At 35.0% G+C, this 19,431-nt stretch overlaps 1 protein-coding gene across 3 annotated transcripts in view; it reads right to left on the bottom strand.

The window, feature by feature from the left end:
• Nucleotides 1–2,180: 2,180 nt before the first annotated feature.
• inavab (innate immunity activator b) overlaps nt 2,181–19,431 on the bottom strand; it is a 45,032-nt gene continuing 27,781 nt past the window's right edge. For all 3 annotated transcript variants that reach the window (XM_087272610.1, NM_001080005.1, XM_087272611.1), the window contains 7 exon segments: nt 19,011–19,133; nt 18,694–18,922; nt 18,275–18,322; nt 15,452–15,737; nt 13,989–14,141; nt 11,583–12,330; nt 2,181–2,517 (listed from right to left, as the gene is read on the bottom strand). In XM_087272610.1, coding sequence (XP_087128736.1) covers nt 2,455–2,517; nt 11,583–12,330; nt 13,989–14,141; nt 15,452–15,737; nt 18,275–18,322; nt 18,694–18,922; nt 19,011–19,133 — 1,650 coding nt within the window. In that variant the 3' untranslated portion in view covers nt 2,181–2,454.

The raw sequence follows: 19,431 nt of genomic DNA, 5'->3' as shown, positions 1-19,431 counted from the left end.
GACAGTTGACCAATGAGATAAGTCTGAAAAATCTAAATTAGCATAATAGTACACTGGTTCTAACAAACGTTATGATCTAAAGTGGGCGCGTGAGGGCGCAAAAGGCGAACATTTTTTTTCAGCCACAAATACAACTGATGGCATTATTGCCTTATTCCAAGTACAATATACAATATTTTAAATGGACTCTAATGATTAGTATATCGCATCTGGACTAAAATCGTTCTCAGTTCTGAAAATGAACAAAGTTCACAAAGTAATCAGTAATTATTATCGGATAATCACAGCGAATTATTGTGGTGAGAAAAGTATCGTTGACCACGTGACCACGACCGGCGTTTCTGCCTAACTTTGTGGTTCTTGAATTGATTTCACACAATCAATTAAACCATTTTCTTACAATTATAAACACAAAGTCATAACTGCCCTACAACTTATAATCTATAACTTATATAACAATACAAACCTCAAATTTAAATAAAGCTCTTTTTTTGTCAGAATGAAACTTTTTGTTTTTAGATGATTTATTTATCTCTGATATAAAGTTATATCTTACGAACACTACATTAAAACACAAATCTCTTACCGTGAATGAGGATTATTTAGAACTTGAGTGTCTATTTTACCCTAATGTTATTTTAGTGTTTATTGTTCTGCCTTCTCTTCCTTTAATCTGCGAAAATAGTGCTATAAATAACTTTGCAAATTATGAGTCTGAGAGTACCACATACCACCATACTCAATGGCAAGTTGTGGACTGTAATTCTACTGTATGTGTAAGTAACATAAATAAACCCTGCTGAACCCTGTTGATGTTTTTTTTTCAACTCTTTCTCCAGTCAGGATGCATTTAAAGCACATAATCCTCGGTTTCCACATTTATCCAGACATTCTGACTGGTATGTCATCAGTTTTTCTACTTTGTGTTTACACATGGATAAATGTATACTGTTTGACTTACAATTGTGGTACTTGAGGTAATTACAGGCGTTTTTTTGTCTGAGTGAGAACATATATAGTATATACAGTGTATATACTCATTGGCCACTTTATTACGTACACCGTACTAGTACCGGGTTGAACCCCCTTTTGCCTTCAGATTTTTTTTTCTATGAAAGATCATTAAATAATTATTGGTTGTTTTTAAAGTGTAAGTCATTTACTTTGAGAGTAAAAAAATCTAAACATATTCAGACAAAACTAAACTATTATACCATAGACACTAAGACCAAAGTGTACCATCAGAAGCCACAAGGATTAATTTTGTTTTAGTCTAAAAGTGCAGGAAGACACCAACTTGCATTTTATGAGTCACCAAAGACCTCAGTTTTTAGTGTAATATCTTCTTTAATGTTCCACTAAAGAAAAAAAGACTCCTACATCCTTGATGAGTAAATAGTTTGGATGAACTGTACATTTGAATTCAGTTAAATGTTTATTGAATCAGAAATGGTCTTGCTCATATGTTAATTATATAAAAATTGACAAGCATTGAAAAAAATATATACACACTCACCGGCCACTTTATTAGATATACCTTACTAGTACAGGGTTGGACCCCATTTTGCCTTCAGAACTGCCCTAATCCTTTGTGACATAAACTGAACAAGGTACTGGAAATATTCCTCAGAGATTTTGGTCCATTTTGACATGATAGCATCACGCAGTTGCTGCAAATACATGCACACAAACACACACACACACACACACACACACACACACACACACACACACACACACACACACACACACACACACACACACACACACACACACACACACACACACACACACACACACGTATATATATATACTTAGACTATATATATATTTAGACTTCAACTGAAAACACAGAGTAAAACTACATCAAAACATTTAAACTTAGTACGACTGTAACCTTATTAACTTATTGAACTAAATAAAGTAACAGAAAAACATTTGTTGTAAAGACATTTTATCTTATAATTTGTATGTAAACAAATATTATATTTGTCTAATGTTTCTTGAGTTAGCAATTGAGAAAAAAATAAGAATTTACATTTTTTTACATACACATTGTTTTCCCTCCAGCATTTAACCGTAGATACCATCAAGAAATTAGTTTAAGAGCAACCATATACAAAAGTGTACAACTATTGAATCAGAATGCTTAAAAACCGATGCATCACAGACAAACAGAATAATTTTACAACTTTATTTTATTTTAGTATCAACAAACACTATTGTAAAAACACACTTAGTAACAAATTAGATTTATTTAATCATACAAAACTATCCATAAGTGAGTTAATCTGCTTTAAAAAGTCTATAAAACATTGTCTTTCACAGTACAACTCATACACTCCCATATACACATATATAATTAAAAAAGTCTACACTCTAGTCCATCAGCTCAATAAATTACTGAATAAATAGGACTCTCTCTCTCTACTTCTTTAAAGGATCTTGGTAGTTTCACACTTGACTGGCAACCTCTGATTCATCCTCATACAACCTGTCTGGAGTCCTCAATACGACCTGCGGAGAGAAACACAATGAAATCAGGTCACTCAATAGGAAATCTGTTTGCACTGGTTTAACATTATAGTAACCATTCACTGCATCTTCACTTAATAGTAAACGGGACTAGGGAGTGACTGCACAATCAGCAGCTCTGTAGTGTTGACTGAAGGTGTGTCAGAAATCTGGCTTTCTGTTACACAACAGCTGGGTCGTAAATCACGGAGCTCACTGTGTATTCTTATAACCTTTCTATGCATTTATTTTCTTGAACAGCATGTAGAGAGTTTAAAGTTCCATGGATATTTAAATAAGATATGTGAGCAGTAGTGTTCGAGACACAACAGCTGTCTTTGCATTTGAAACACATGACTCTGTAAATCATTGTATGACATGATTTAGGAATGAAGCATACTGTATGAGAGTCACGCGCATTGCTGATATGCCGATATAACATCTACAGCTGAAACCAGAAGTTTACATACACTCTAAAAAAAGGAACATACGCATTTAAAAAAAAAATGTCTGGTGGTAAATCGTACTAAACGTTTACTATTTTAGGTCAGTTAGGATTACCTAAATCATTGAATTATGCTAAATGCCAATATAATGAGAGAAATATTTTTTGAGAGTTTTTTATTAATTTTTAGACAGTCAAAAGTTTACATACATTCCCTTGGTATTTTTTTAGCTTTGCTTTTAAACTGTATAACTTTGGTCAAATGTTTTGGGTATCTTCCACAAGCTTCTCACAATAGTTTGAAGGAATTTTGGCCTATTCCTCCCGACAGAATTTGTGTAACTGAGTCAGATTTGTTGGTTTTCTTGCTCACACAAGTTTTTCAACTCTGCCCACAAATCTTCTATAGGATTGAGTTCAGGGCTTTGTGATGGCCACTCAAAACATTCACTCTGTTGTTCTTAAAGCACATTTTAACTAATTTGGCAGTATGCTAAGGGTCATGGTCTGTTTGGAAGATTCCTTTGTGGCCTAGTTTTTATTTCCTAGCTAATGTTGATGAGATGTTGCTTCAGTATTTCTACATAATGTTCTTTCTTCATGATGCCATCTATGCTGTGAAGTGGACCAGTCCCTCCTACATCAAAACAGCTCCACAACATGATGCTGCCACCCCATACTTCACAATTGGGATGGTGTTCCTAGACCTGTAAGCTTTCGCCTTTGTCCTTTAAATGTGACACTGGTCATTATGGCCAAACAGTTTAATCTTAGTTCCATCAGACCACAGGACATGTCTCCAAAAATTGTTCTTTTTGACTGAGTAATTTAGCAAAATTAAACTGGCTTTTTTGTTGATTCTGGCTTGTTGATTTTCCCATGTTGTCACACAAGGAAGCAGAGTGTTTGAGGTTTCTACAGTATTCTACAGTTGTGCCTCCAATTAACTCAAATGTTATCAATTAGCCAAACACAAAACTTCTAAAACCTTGACACTATTATCTGAGCTTTTTCAGAGACATTATAATCTTATTGTATGTAAACTTGACTTTTAAGAAAAGTTTTAACAGTTTCTCAAAAAAATACCTCTCTCATTAATCTGCTATTAAGCATAACTGAAACTAATTTGATAATCTTAATTTACCTAAAAGAGAAAGTTTAGTGACATTAACTTTTTTATGGTTATGTGCCTTTTTATACAGTGTATGAAAATGTCTGATTTCAACTGTAAATGTATTTAAAGGATGATCCAAGATGAAATGGGTAAAGGCCTGTTCACACTTGTAGTTCGGTTTTTCTTGATTTGTTTTGGTCCTGGTTCACATTACCATTTTTAAAAATGACTTAAAGTTACAAAACAAATCAGCCTCATAAATTAAACAGCTTTTATGATTTACATTTTCAGACAAATTATAATATTTTATTAGGAGATTATAATTTACAAAAAGTATATGTTTTATTTATAACACACTTTTAATGGATTTATGATTAAAAGTCCAGTTTAAAGTAGCCCAGCAAACATTTTCTTGTTTTTAAAAGATGTCTAATAGATGCCTAATAGACGTCCAAACATAATCATCTTGGCTAAAACAAGGCTAAATTTGGCCTGTCGGTGAAAATCTAATAGACGCCTAAGAATAGGCCAAAACTAGACTAGTCATCAAATAAACAGAATTGAATGACTACACATATAAAGTCTGTCTAATCTGTCTATTTGACATTTAGTCTAGTATTGGGTTTTTCTTAGATGTCAATTAGATTTTCACTGACAGCCCAAGTTTAGCCTTGTTTTAGCCAAAATTACTATGTTTAGATGTCTATTAGATGTCTATTAAACACAAAATTGTTCACGTCCCACCCTCTCTTCATGTTTCAGTTGAGATTACATCAAATACTGAATAAAAATGCACATTTCAAAGCACTTCACAAAACTTTTAACACTCCTATTAAGTTACATATCCTTATTTTTTATGCTCTAAGAATGTTCTAAACATATTAACTTTATTTTTTGGTTAAAATAATGTTTTTCTAAATGTTTTATAATGTTTCAGTCTCCTGTTATATTAATGCTCTCAGAAAGCTATTTAAAATGTTATTAAAACATTCCATATACGTTATATTAATGTTCAAAGAACATTTTCCTGATGTTCTCAATAAGTTATAAAAATGTTATTGTGGAAGGTTCTTTGGACCTCCTGTTTTTAAAAAAATGTTTTTCTGGTTATAATAACTTTATTCAAAATGTTTTTATTCTCTTGCTATATTACTGTTTTCAAAATGTTATTTGTACTTTATTAGAATATTATCGGTGGTTCATTCTGTAGTGACACCTGATAAATCCGGGACTTTCCCAAAGGATAATTATAGGATAGAATAGGGCTGGGCAATATTGCAAAAATGCAATCTTGCTAATTATTTTCCATATTGAATGATAACGATATATATTTCAATATCAGTTGTAAATGCTACCAGTTAAAAGAGTACCCCAACAAAGACTGAAGCCACGAAAATTAGAGCTTCTATTAAATGGCATAACAATTTTTTGGCTGATAAATTTTTGGTTGCTGAAAATTTGGTACATCTCTAATACTAACAGACTTTTAGATTCCCATTGTTGCACATTTCTGCTGTGTGATTGGCTCTTAGATCAATAAAAAGTAAAAAAGCAGAGAGCTTATTGTTGTTGACATAAATTTTATCACGATTCAATATAATATCGTTTATCGGCCCAGCTCTAGTATTTAACATTATTTTAATAACGCTACATGCAAACATTTGAACACCTTTTAAGGAACAGAATGTTTCCTGTTAGTTTGTTTGTGACGCCACGTCTAGTGATTGGTTTCAATTGGATGTTTTTGGTCAGATTTTGTTTGGAAAATATTTTTATAAGTTTGTTTCTTGCACCAAGTTTTGCATGGCAGTGTTCACATTTAAACTAATCGAAACAAAACTGTTTATTTTAATCAAACCAAGTGTGAGCAACCAACGGAAAATCATGCAAGTTTGTGGGTTGAGATTCCAGTGGTTTCTGTTCAATTTCTAAATAAGTGGATATATCTCGTTGCACAACTTCAGTTCTTCATTTTACTTGTGTCTTGGAGGCATTTGTTCCTAAATTTATTCCACAGGGAATTTTCAATCACTTGTTATGGGACTTGTTGGTGCATGAGCTCTGCATTCTCCAGGTGTCCGATTGCACATTTTTAACTGTAGTGTAAATTACCCGACTCCCACCAGAATAACACTAGCACCCGCATAACTGTTTGTGTTGGGGATTGATTTGAATGATATGTCGCAACTCAAAAATATGGTGTGATAGGGTCACTGACATAGATCTATAGTTAGGATGGCAAAATACTTTCACTTTTAAAAAGAACTGAGCAATCAAGTATGTTTCCAAATTGGTCCTCTGCATTTGACTCATCTAAGTGCGCACACACATTTTAACTGAGAAGTGAAAACACCCACATGGTTGTTTGCCATGGTTGTTTGTTCCAGACGGGCTGGTCTGAGTATTTCAGAAACTGCTGATCTCCTGAGATTTTCACGCACAACCATCTCTAGGACATAGACAGAATGGTCCGAAAAAATATTCAGTGAGCGGCAGTTCTGTGAGTGCAAATGCCTTGCTGATGCCAGAGGCCAGAGGAGAATGGCCAGACTGGTTTGAGCTGATGGAAAGGCAACAGTAACTCAAATAACCACTCGTTACAACCGAGGTATGCAGAAGAGCATCACTGAATGCACAACACATTGAACCTTAAGGTGGAAGGGCTACAACAGCAGAAGACCACACCGGGTGCCACTCCTGTCAGCTCCTGCCACAGCCTAATCTGAGTATTGTTGCTGTACCCATCTTCTGGTGGTTACTTCCAGCAGGATAACGTGCCATGTCATAAAGCATGAATCATCTCAGGCTGATGTCACATGACAATGAGTTCACTGTACTCAAATGGCCTCCACAGTCACCAGATCTCAATTTAATAGAGCACCCTTGGGATGTGATGAAATGGGAGATTCACATAATGGATGTGCAACCGACAAATCTGCAGCAATTGCGTGATGCTATCATTGTTGAATCTATGTCATGAAGGAATAAGACAGCTCTGAAGGCAAAAAAGGGTCCAACCCGGTACTAGTAAGGTGTACCTAATAAAGTGCCCGGTTAGCATACATACATTACACACACACACACACTTCAATTCATGTCCCACAAGTCCCACAACTTCAATTCATGTTGGTACTGGTACTGGGACTTGAACCTGCAAACTTTTGATTAAAAGTTACATATCTAGTGCTGTTCATTTTCTTATATACCTATGAATGATTGAGATTTTTCAACATTTCGTCAAGTACTTTTTATTTCCTTTTCAAATTATGTTTAATACACAGCTCTTTTGGGCGACACTGTAGCGCAGTAGGTAGTGCTGTCGCCTCACAGCAAGAAGGTCGCTGGTTCAAGCTTTGGCTGGGTCAGTTGGCATTTCTGTGTGGAGTTTGCATGTTCTCCCTGCATTCGCGTGGGTTTCCTTCGGGTGTTCCGGTTTCCCCCACAGTCCAAAAACATGCGGAACAGGTGAATTGGGTAAGCTAAATTGTCCGTAGTGTATGAGAGTGAGTGTGTATGGATGTTTCCCGGAGATGGGTTGCAGCTGGAAGGGTATCAGCTGCATAAAAACATGTGCTGGATAATTTGGCGGTTCATTCCACTCTGGTGACCCCGGATTAATAACGGGACTAAGCCGAAAAGAAATTGAATAAATGAATGAACACAGCTCTTTTTGAAGCATCAAAGCTGGTGTTATTTTAGTGTCCTTGAGGAACATCTAGATTTAAAAAAATAAAAACATTTTTTTGCAATAAATTTATCACTTTAATGGCTTTAAATAGTTGTGTTATTTGTAATTTATTTAGTTTTTGTTAAAATAGACTTTATAGATCATGGTGATTTTTTTATTTAAGTTATTTTAGGTCAGGAAGATGAAAATATAAATGAGAGATAAGTTTATTAGATATTTTAACGTATTTCATTTTATTTCAGTTCAGGTAAAATTCTAAGTAAAAATAATGATTCATACTCAAATTTACATATTAATAGTTGATTGATAGTAAAATGATAGTAAAATGATAAAAAAAAATAATTTATGTGTAAATCAAAACAGGCAGCATGGTGACTCAGTGGTTAGCACTGTCACCTCACAGCAAGAAGTTCCCTGGATGGACCAGTTGGCATTTCTGTGTGGAGTTTAGATGTTCTCCTCGTGTTGGCGTGAGTTTCATCCGGGTGCTCTAATTTCCCCCACAGTCCAAACACATGCGCTTTAGGTGAATTGAATAAACTAAATTGGCCGTAGTGTGTAAGTATGAGTACCCAAGAAAATGGTTTCTCAGTACTGGGTTGCGGCTGGAAGGGCATCCGGTGCGTAAAACATATGCTGGAATAGTTGGCAGTTCAGTCCACTATGGCGACCCCTTATTAATAATGGACTAAGGCGAAGGAAAATGAATGAATAAATGAATCAAAACAGATTTATACACCAAAACGAGCCTAAGCAGATAACTTCCATTTAATAAAAGTTTTGGTTTTATTTAACTATACTAATAATACTCCTTATCGTTAAGCAAAACTACTGCTTTAAATGAGCAACATGACACCAGCAAGTCTCTTTGTGACTTTTGATGGTAATGCAGACCTTCAATTTACCAGTATTGCAATTAGTAATGGATCAAAAAAGTGTTATTAACAATCATCCTTCCGGCATCTCAACAAATGACTGTGGTTTGCTGACTGACACCGCAGCGTATGCAATTCTACATACAACAATACCAGTGTATTATTGCCCCTTAATACCTTGCAATTTTGTGGGGGGAGGGGGGGGTGATTGGGATGAGAAGAGAAGCTAACAAAGGGAACTATTGATTTCAATTGGGAACACGCCAACTATTAAAATGTCGCTTGAGGAGATACTAAATCTAGCACAGAAGTGCATTGGCCAAACAACTTCTCTGGCTCTCTATAGAGAAATAAAGGAGGTAATGGGCCGGGCCGCTATCACCATTTCCTTCCCTTCAATAATCAAGCTTTTGTCCCTGAGGAATGAAATGTTCACCTACATATCAGGTTCACACACTTTCGCCATGGTGAACTTGAATGGATCTAAACAGCAGAGTAACCTTGACTGCATGTTTTCCCACTCCACTGTTGTATTATTTGGGAAGTTCATGACCGTGTGGAAAACTCTGAGAGGAATGCATAGCTGTCTGTATGTCAATACAAATAAAATCAAAGTGAGCAAGTGATCCATCTGATGAAGTATTGAGGGAGAATGAGAGGGCTTTCACTGTTATCTTTCTGAGGTGAAGTTTCTTCAGCGGTGTGTGTAAGTGAAATCATGTTTGTGCAGTTTTTGTGAGGGTGTGAGGGTTATGACTTACAATGAAACAGTTGTTATCCATTTTAAACAGGCCCAAGAATTCCATGTTGCAACTTCCATGACTTTTGGAGTCGCTTCTTATTATTTCATGAGTTTTTTAAGATTTTACATACATTTTGTTAACATATTCTGACTAAATTCATATTTGAGAAGTACACAGAAATGTTCTTTTGACTCCCTTAAACAGATTATCCAGGAAATCACAGTTTAAAAATACCCTGATATTTCCAGTTTATCCATAATTGTGGGAAAGCTGGGAGGAAAAAGCAACTGGTTGCATCATTAGATTTTATTTCCTTGTGTGACAGTAGCATCTCGTTGTTGTCTAAACGTGTTTTTTATTACAAAAGAAGTCATTAGTAATGTAAATTCTCATTTGTTTTATTATTATGAAACATTTTTGATGGTTTCCACATTTCACAAATTTCATCTCCTCATTGATGTGCTAAAACTCAATCAAAACTGTGAAACATTAGGGGATTTAGTTGACACTTGCATACACTCTGCAAGGATGCATCAAATTGATCAGAAGTCACAGTTAAGACATTTCTAAAGCTCTATATCATCCTTAAATTAGAGTCATGATTTTTCAAGGAAAAGTAAAGGACAAACTTTTTTTAAATACAATTTTATGAATCTCTGAAAATAGATAATCAAAAATCTGACCAAAATCTAAATATTTGGGGAAGAAATAACATAATTTGTTTGTTTGGAGTTATTTTCCTATTGCTGACTATTTAAAACAACTCAAACATTTGGTGAGGTGATACAGAAATATCACATCCTGTCTGGAACCACTTTAACTGTGCAGTTTACAAAAATGAACACCTTTAATATTCATCAACCAATTAGAATAAAGCAATCAAAATCAGACGCATAGTAAAATTCACAATATTGTTGATCAAACAAATGCAGACTTGGTGGACATAAGATACTTCAGTTAAAAACATTTAAAAACCAAGCTCAAACTTCTGAACAGATTTCTCGGCAACCGTAAGCAAGAAAACGACAATTATGATTTGTGTGTTCTGTTTGTGTGCCATTCCCAAAATTAATTAGAATCAAAAGCTCTTTCATAGCTGAACACCACACCTAAATCATGCAGTGATCTCACTTTGACGCAATGAACTTTTCCCCATCCCTCAGACAGGCCCGGGCAGTGCCCAACTGATCTACATTTTCTGGAAATTCCTCTCCCAACAGATTGATACACAGCTAGATGGCATTTAAAGAGCCAAGACAGTTACATATTTGTGAACCTGGACCACAAAACCTCTTTTGTTGCACCGATATATTTGTGAGAATAGCCAAAAATGCACTGTATTTTAAATACATGTATGCCAAATGTCAAGTAAAGATCATCTTCCATAAAAAACCTTTGTAAATGTCCTACTGTAAATGCTGTAAATCAAAACTTTGCTTAGTAATTTTCAAAAGGTTTTGGTTAGGAATATGCATTGCTTAGAACTCTGGGAAAAAAATCTGGACACCTTTAAAGGTAATCGACTCAATGTTTAGATTTATTTGAACCCTCAGAGTCCAGATTTTCAAATAGTTTTATCTTGGCCAAAAATTGTCCTATCCTACAGACCAGACATCAGGAGAACGCTCTTTATTCAATTTTCAGGAGACATTCATTCAATTATTTTCTTTTCGGCTTAGTTCCTTTATTAATCTGGGGTCACCAAAGCGGAATAAACCACCTACTTATCCAGCACTTGTTTTACGCAGCGGATGCCCTTCCAGCTGCAACCCATCTCTGGGAAACATCCACACACACACTCATACACTACGGACAATTTAGCCTTCCCAATTCACCTGTACCGAATGTCTTTGGACTGTGGGGAAAACCGGAGCACAGGGAGGAAACCCACGCAAACGCAGGGAGAACATGCAAACTCCACACAGAAACGCCAACTGACCTAGCCGAGGCTCGAGCCACCAACCTTCTTGCTGTGAGGCGACAGCACTACCTACTGCGCCACTGCGTCACCTTTCAGGAGGAATATAAATCTCAATTTCCAAAAAATTGACACTTAAGACTGGTTTTGTGATCCTGGGTTGCTATGCCCCTTGTGTTCAACTTAGTCAAGAACCAAGACTGTAACATATTTAGACTTTTTAAAACATTCTCAATACCTTTTCCACCCATTTATTCGTAGTGACTGTGAAGAACGTATATTTACCTGTTGTTCCTGGTACCTGTGGTGTTGGGAAAGTGAAAGTGGGGACTCTTGCCCAGGCACATTTCGGATACGGAGCGCTCCTTGTCTGTTCCGATCCAGCGATTGTGGTCGAGGCGGTCGAAATTGGCTGCGTTGATGCCATGATTTGAGTTCCTCTGACACAACCTGCCTGGGCAGGCCTCGGCTGGGGTGATGAGGATACTCTCTGAGTGAAGGGGCCCGAGACAGTTTCACATGGGCGGGTAACAACCTACAACTCCGTTGCTGCGATGGCAGAGCCTCACAGTAATACTCATAGTGACCATTGGAAGAATAAACAGGAGCCTGGTGGTTAACATACGACCTCCCGCTGTCCATTTCTAAAGCATGACCCCATCCGTCCTCTATGTAGCCCCTTGTGAAACTAGGTGAGGATTGGTATTGAGTGTTCTTGTAGAAGTGCGTAGGTGAGCATCTTTGTGGCACTTGGTTGTCGGCGAGGCTGGCGTATTGGTAGCCGTATTGGGATTGGTGAGTCCATGGAAGTTCTCCTGGGTGCTCCTGGCAGGGCGAGCTGGCGTATGACTGGAAAGAGTGCTCAGAGTTGCTGTCTTCTGAGCTGGAGTAGTATACAGGGTTTCCTACATTCAGTCGCATCTGGGAATAATCGGATGATGACACTGCGAATTCCGTCAAGCGTCTTCTGGGGCCCTTCAAGCGCCCACGAACCGGCTCGGGCTGATAATGGTTGGGTTCGGTGATAGGAAGTCTGTCAAAGTGAGAAGAAATATGTTTCTGTTTATCTGAGGTGGCAATAATGTTCATGAAACACATGTGATCTGAGGCGTACGCTGCAATTTAAAGGTAACAAATTAATGTTTTGAGCATTTTTATTTCAAATAAATGCTGTTCTTTTAAAGCCTGCATGAACCGGAAGCTGCAACCGTTTTTTTTCTGTATTGTGACACAGTAAATAGAGAAATGGAGTATTAAAGGAGAAAGCAGTGGGTGTATTGGTGATTGGATGTAGTAAAGTAGGCATTTCATTCATAAAAAATGGGAAAAGGTTTCGGGAGAGTTATAACAACCTAACAGACACCTCCTCCTCACCATTTCTATCATAGCGCTGTCAAACTGACAGATGGAGGGGCGTGGTTAAGTATGTTAACCACACCCAAAATACTTATAAACAATTGTAATCTGAGAATTTAACTGAAAACAAACAGGAAGTGCATTTTCAGATTTCAATTTTAGGTTACAAGACCAAACTTTTTTTTTCTTACCATATAATAACACAAAAATAGCATTGTGCACTAGCAAAATCAAAACGGTTAGTTTTGATTTCATGTGTACTTTGAACTAATCATCAAAGAAATCATAAAAAAATCAAACAAATTAAATATTCTTTCCATTATTTAAAAATGTTTTATTTATTATATAACACAGAAAAAAAATTTAGTATTCAATGATTTGTTTACATTCACAAAACTGAATCTTTAAAAAACTATTTATAATTATGGTAAGTAAAAGTAATACTAATGCTACAACTGAGAAAATTTTTCTAAAATTAAGTTTAATTTCCTGTAGTCCATTGCAATCGCCAGCGGTGTGTTCTCTGTCGGAGATTACTTCCTAATGAACTACAACTCCCAGAACTCTCTGCCTCACATCAACTCTTGCAACAGCTGACAATAATCTGGACCTTTACACACAGACACAGTTGCTGCTCATCTACACTGATTACAAGGACTATAAATACACCTCCCCTACATTCACACAATGCGTCTTGTTTCAATACTTGCGTCTTGTGTTTTGTTTTTGATCCTAGCCTTATTCCTCGTTCTGATTCATTGCCGCCTAGTCTGACCTTTCGCCTGTATTTTGACCACGATTATTGGATTATCCTTGTGATATTGTTTTGCTCCTGTTTATGACCCTTGCCTGTTCGACCTCGATTCTAATAAATTCGGAACATTAACAAAGTGTGTTTAAATGTTCGGTTGAAAATGTAAATGAATCAGATTTTAAAACATTTTTTTTGTTGTAGTGTTATTAAAGAATTGCCTTTCAAATAAAAACTGATGTCTCGAATCCTCAAATAAATCAACATCCGAATTTTTTCTGAGGAACCATGTAACACTAAAAACAGTACAGCGACAATTTAGCTTTGCGTTACATGAATGTATTACACTTCAACATATTTTAAATAGTTACTTAATTAAAATATAATAACATTTAATTTAATATAATGAATGTTATAATAAAAACATTTCACTGTATAAACATTTGCATAATTATAACAACATATTACACTTTTTACTAATCAAATAGATGCAGCTTTGGTGAGAGACAACAGATTTCTTTGTAAAACATCTTCCTGACAAACTTTTAAAAGTCACTCTTTATTAAAAGTATTTTGAGGCAGACCTGAGGGATTGTCTTCTGCGCAGATGCATCTCTGGAGTGGAAGGTGCGCTGCAGGACTGTGTGTGTTTCAGGGCAGCATGTGTAGGTATCTGCAATGGGATTCCAGCATCCGCAAGACAGACCTCTATAGAAGGCAACGTGGGGGTAGAAGGACTGCAGATGTGTGGAAAAAAACAAAAACAATCATTTACAATTACAAAGACAAAACTGACACAGTAGAGCTGCAGTTTCCTGATGACATACTCTACTGGTAACAACACGTGCTCCATAAATCAGCCTTAAAAGCCATTATAGAACAGGGGTGTGGTCAAACCCACCCCAAAATGACTATGTGACGTCTTAATGACCAGGTGAGTCAAAGCTGCTTTGTAGAGGTCATAAATCATTTGGGGTTTTTACAATAAATAATCCATGAAAAAGAAGTAAAGGAGATGCAAGTTTGAGATACAAGACATTGCATTTTTTTGCATTTTCTTGTCATTTATTTTACATATGTTTCTTTATTTAACCGTGGAAAATAGGGGGGAAAATTTATGAAAAACAAATCAAATAAATAAATAATATAAAAAAAAACATAATAATACAGTTTAGTCTTTCAGCAATATAAAACAACTATATAAAAACACATACATTGAGAAATTGATGTATAGGATAGAATGGAATGATTTAATCAGGACATTCTCAGACATTTTCAGCTCAGACATTACATTTTTTATTTTTACATTTGTTTTTTTAATGTCATTTACTCTTGTGATTACTAAGCATCTTTAGTGCCACACAACTTGTTTAATGAGCTAAATCAACACAATTCTTGAATTTTTTTTTGTGACAGCTTCATTGTTTTATGTTCAATAAACTTAAATTAACTCAAGTTAACTTAATTGATTTGTGTTGGGACAATATAAAAGAATTGTGTGGAACCCAGCATTTTTTTTTGCATTGGATGATGATCCTTCAGAAATTAGTATTATATGCTGATTTTCTCTAATATGATCAATTATTATTGCTACTCAATCATTAATAACAATTCTTATAATTTCTAATGTTGAAATCATAGTTTTATAGTTTTTTTTTATTTAAAATGTCATTTATTTAATTTCACTTGAACAGCTGAACATGTCCTGATGAATAAAATAAAATACATTTGTAATGGTACTTTTGAATATTACTGTGTTAACACTTCCTCAATAATATAATGCAGCTGAATAGATTTCAAGAGTGATAATAATAAGAATGAATGTAACTGATAATCAGCATTATGATACATTGAATATTGGAGTGATAATGTTGAAAATTCAACACAGGAATAAATAAAAATGGAAACTACAATTAATAACAAAACAGTTATATTAAACTGTAATAATATTTCACAATTTTACAGATTCAACTATCTTTTTAATCAAATAAATGCAGCAGAACAGACTTCTTTTAAAAGACATCTTCCCGATTGCAGATAGATATACCTGGATTTGACAGAGGGAGATCTTTTCATTTTCTGATAGGGCTGGTCTAAACTGCTCTCTGTCCAGGGTGAGTTTTGGATGGGTGCAGGGTCGTTCTCTGGACTCTGGCAGGTGTGCAGGCTCTCCAGGGATTGGGGAGGGGTTTGATAGGAAAGGGGCTGAAGGGGCCGATATGAGGGGCCCACAGGTGCATGAGGAGCAACATGAGAGATGACTATAGGCGGAGGGTAAAAGTCGACAGCAGGAGCTGAGGGAGGCTCTGAGGAGAGCTGGGAGGACAGTTCATCTGAAACACGAGAAAGATGATTTCAATTCATGATAGTTGTGTAAATTACACAATTTTTTTCCCTGAATATGATTATTTCTATAAAATAAAGAATGCATTGAGTAAAGTGCAATGATTCATTTTTAAATGTTAATAAATTCTATTTCATGAATATAATAGTAAGTATTAGGACTGCATGATACTGGAAAAGTCTGACATTTCAATGTTTTGTTTTTCTGAAATATATTTTGTGACATGAATAGAATTGCACCAGATGACTTATACAACTATTTTGTAAGATTTCTGGTACAGAAGTTTAATAATGTAAATTAATGTAAAATAGCACTGCATAGGAGGGCTGCACGATATGGGAAAAATCTGACATTACGATGTAGTTTATGCGACATACTGTATATATAATAATTTCACTAAATGATTAAATAGCACTATTTTGACAGAATTTATTGTCACATTTTATTTTAAGATAACTATGACAGTAAGTAACTATGACTTTTGCTTCAATAAACTCCTAATTAGCTCCTTATTAATAGTAATTACAGTATTTAGGTATTGAGTAGGATCAGGGATATCTAATAAGATCATGCAGAACATGTAGTTCAGAAGTACTAATAAGCACTAACCAGCATCTCAATAACATGCATGCTAATAAGCAAATAGTTAATAGTGAGAATTGGTCCCTAAAGTGTTACCAAATGTATTCATTTTGATTGATTAAGATGATTCTGTAAGAGAGTGAACATGCATAAAATGTAATAAACAAATTACAAGCATATGATAAATACAATAAAATAAAAGGAAAGTTTAATAAACAGTCGATGCTTTATGGTTTTGTAAATGTAGAAATTACACTGCAGAGTCTTTACTGTATATCTAATTCAATAAAACTATTCTGTATTCAACTTCTAATTTTAATAACATTTTTGTGTCCAGGAATACTTTAATCTCTCTCAGGCATTAAAAACATGCAAATGATAAAATTTCACTCCATTGTGAATAAACTCTGCATCAACCCAGTCCCAAATCAACATTGCATATCTATTCGATGTGACTATTGCAGGTGCACACATTGCGATATCGGTGCTGAAATGATATATCTTCCTGAGACCCTGCCCATTAACTTGTGTCCTCTGTAGTGAACATTGCATTTTCATGAATTTTCTTTGAATTTTTTGACCTATTCTGTCAAGTCCTGTTGTACTGTTCAGAGGACATCATGGGCTTTCTAGTCATATGTCATTTGATTGGTTGGCATGCTAGGTACCACTTCCTACACTGCATCCGAAATGGCCGACATACAAAAAAGCACATTTAATGGGAAGGAGAGAGGTTTGTAAAGTTTAGCTTTTTAAATGTTTTTTACTATTATTATTACATATATTTGTTTATTAAAGTGTCAGGAACAATACATTAAGCTTTTAAAGCTATTAACATGTGTTTCAAAATATCATTATTTTAAATGTCCACTATAGTGGACACCAGGACCATCTTAATGTAACTGATGACTGCATGATGTAGGGGGCAGAACTGAAGCAGAGAGGATTCTTTATAAAATAGTTGAGGGAGACTCTGATAGAGTCTGACAATCAGACAATTAAAGACAATTAGAGAATGACAATTAGTTTTAAATCGCTTTTATGTTAAATTTGTTTTGGATTAACACCACTTCTTTTTTTGATTTCAGCTTCAGACTTTTTCTTGAGTTCTTTCAAACTAATCTGTTTCAGGAATTTCAATACAAAAGGAAAAAACGGCTTTGTTACAATAACGTTGGATTAATATCCCTTTACAGCCATTTCCTGTACAGTTTTGTTGCTTGTCCTGTGGTCCATTACCGTGAACATGCTGTAAAATTAAAAATAAAAACAAAATGTAAAAACTCTAAATTGTAGATTTTTTTTAACCCAAAGAATGCAGGAAATCACAGAAATAAGAAAAAAAGAACAAATTCTTTGGGTCTCAGGAGGATATTGTGCAGCCTTACAGCATAGCTGTTATTGTAAAAATAATTCAATAAAATACATTTTATTACAATTAAAAATGGTACAATTTCTTGTGCCAGTATGCTTTAATCTAATTTGATATGCTCATACAGTCACAGGCCTCAAAACATCTAAATAATTAACTTTTGTTCCATTATGTCAAAAATCTTCAATGACTGTGGCTCCTGGTCAACTATAATCTCAAATCAACATTGCAGATCTTGCGATGCGACTATTGTGGATACAGACATTACGATACCAATGCTAAAACCATGTATTTTGCAGCCCTAGTAAGTATAATGATTTATATTATTTGTGTAGAGTGTAAAAGCATATGTAATATATGTAATATATATGAAGTATATATTATATAATTAATTTTATTTACATTCACTTTTAATATTTACAAATGTACATTATTTTTATATATTTAAATAAAGTATTGTATACCACATTAAAAATATGTATAATTATGAAAAAAATATTAAATCATGTTAAATAATACAAACAAATATTAAATAACTACAAATGTATACTCAGGAAAAAAAATTCCCTTACCCTCTTCAAGCACAGCTGAGTCTGACAAGGAGCTGTCATCTGAAGCACCTTAATTAAAAAAAATATATATATATATTATATAATAAACGTAAAAACCTTTAATACAATGAAGCTGATAACACACTGTACGGTGACATCAAAGTGCAATGAATCCCAACAATTAGCAAATGAAATGTCATGGTGTAATGTTTTAATATAGTGGCTGATTTAAATCTGTACAATCGTATTCTTACATTTTAGCAAGATTTGCTCATACCCCAATTAGAAGTAGAGTTTAAAGTTTGCCTCTTTTTTAAAATCATACATTTCCATATGAATAACATTGATCAATTTCATATGAATTCGCTTCTTCTTTAACACCTAAAATAGATACATTTCCTTTTGAGATGGGGCGATTTTAGCTGCTCTAACTCTCTAACCTCTCTGTGTGATTATGCCAGGCCGCGGTGAGGATCGTCCGTGTTCCAGTCTCAGTCTGAAAACGGCCTCCTGAAGGTCTTTGAGTTTCCTCTCCTCTCGCTGGTACTGCTGCAGTCGACTCCTCTTCACCCCCTTACTGAGATGCTCCTCCTGGCACAGTCTCTGCGCCGCCACATAGATCTGCTGCTGAAGAGCCAAATCAGCCTCCACCGAGCTCAGCGCAGAGTTCTGTGTGCCACAATCATCAGATTTACACTCATTCATATTAACAGGATAGCATGGCTAATGATTTCATGCTGATTGTTCAGGACTTTACCTCAGTTCTGTGAAGGATGCTTGGCTCGTCTAATTTAAATGCAGCTCCGATGCGCCGGCGAATCTGAGGAGGCTTTTCTCCAGGTAATAGAGGATAGACTGAGGACAAATGTCCTGTGAGCTCCTGAAAGAAAAGAGTGCATTACATTGATTTCTGTTTAATTTGATTTTAATTCAAAATCTTTTTTATAAATTAGTTTAAATGCATCAAGTACGTTAAAAAGTATTTGTTAAAGATTAAATTTAACTGTGTTATTAAACTATTAGTGCTTTTAAAGATTAATTTTAGATGACTGTTAGTTCACTTTAAATGCAATCTAAATACAAAAGTACAGTTACAGTTCAGGTCCTATGAAATAATATTATTTTTATAAATTAATTAGTAGTTTTTTGGATTCTGTATGAATGGTTAAATACAATTG

Source organism: Danio rerio, chromosome 11, assembly GCF_052040795.2.
Source record: "Danio rerio strain M-AB ecotype USA chromosome 11, GRCz13ab, whole genome shotgun sequence".
NCBI lineage: Eukaryota > Metazoa > Chordata > Actinopteri > Cypriniformes > Danionidae > Danio > Danio rerio.
The sequence above is the reverse complement of the archived record's forward strand: the minus strand, read 5'-3'. Positions and strand labels throughout refer to the sequence as shown.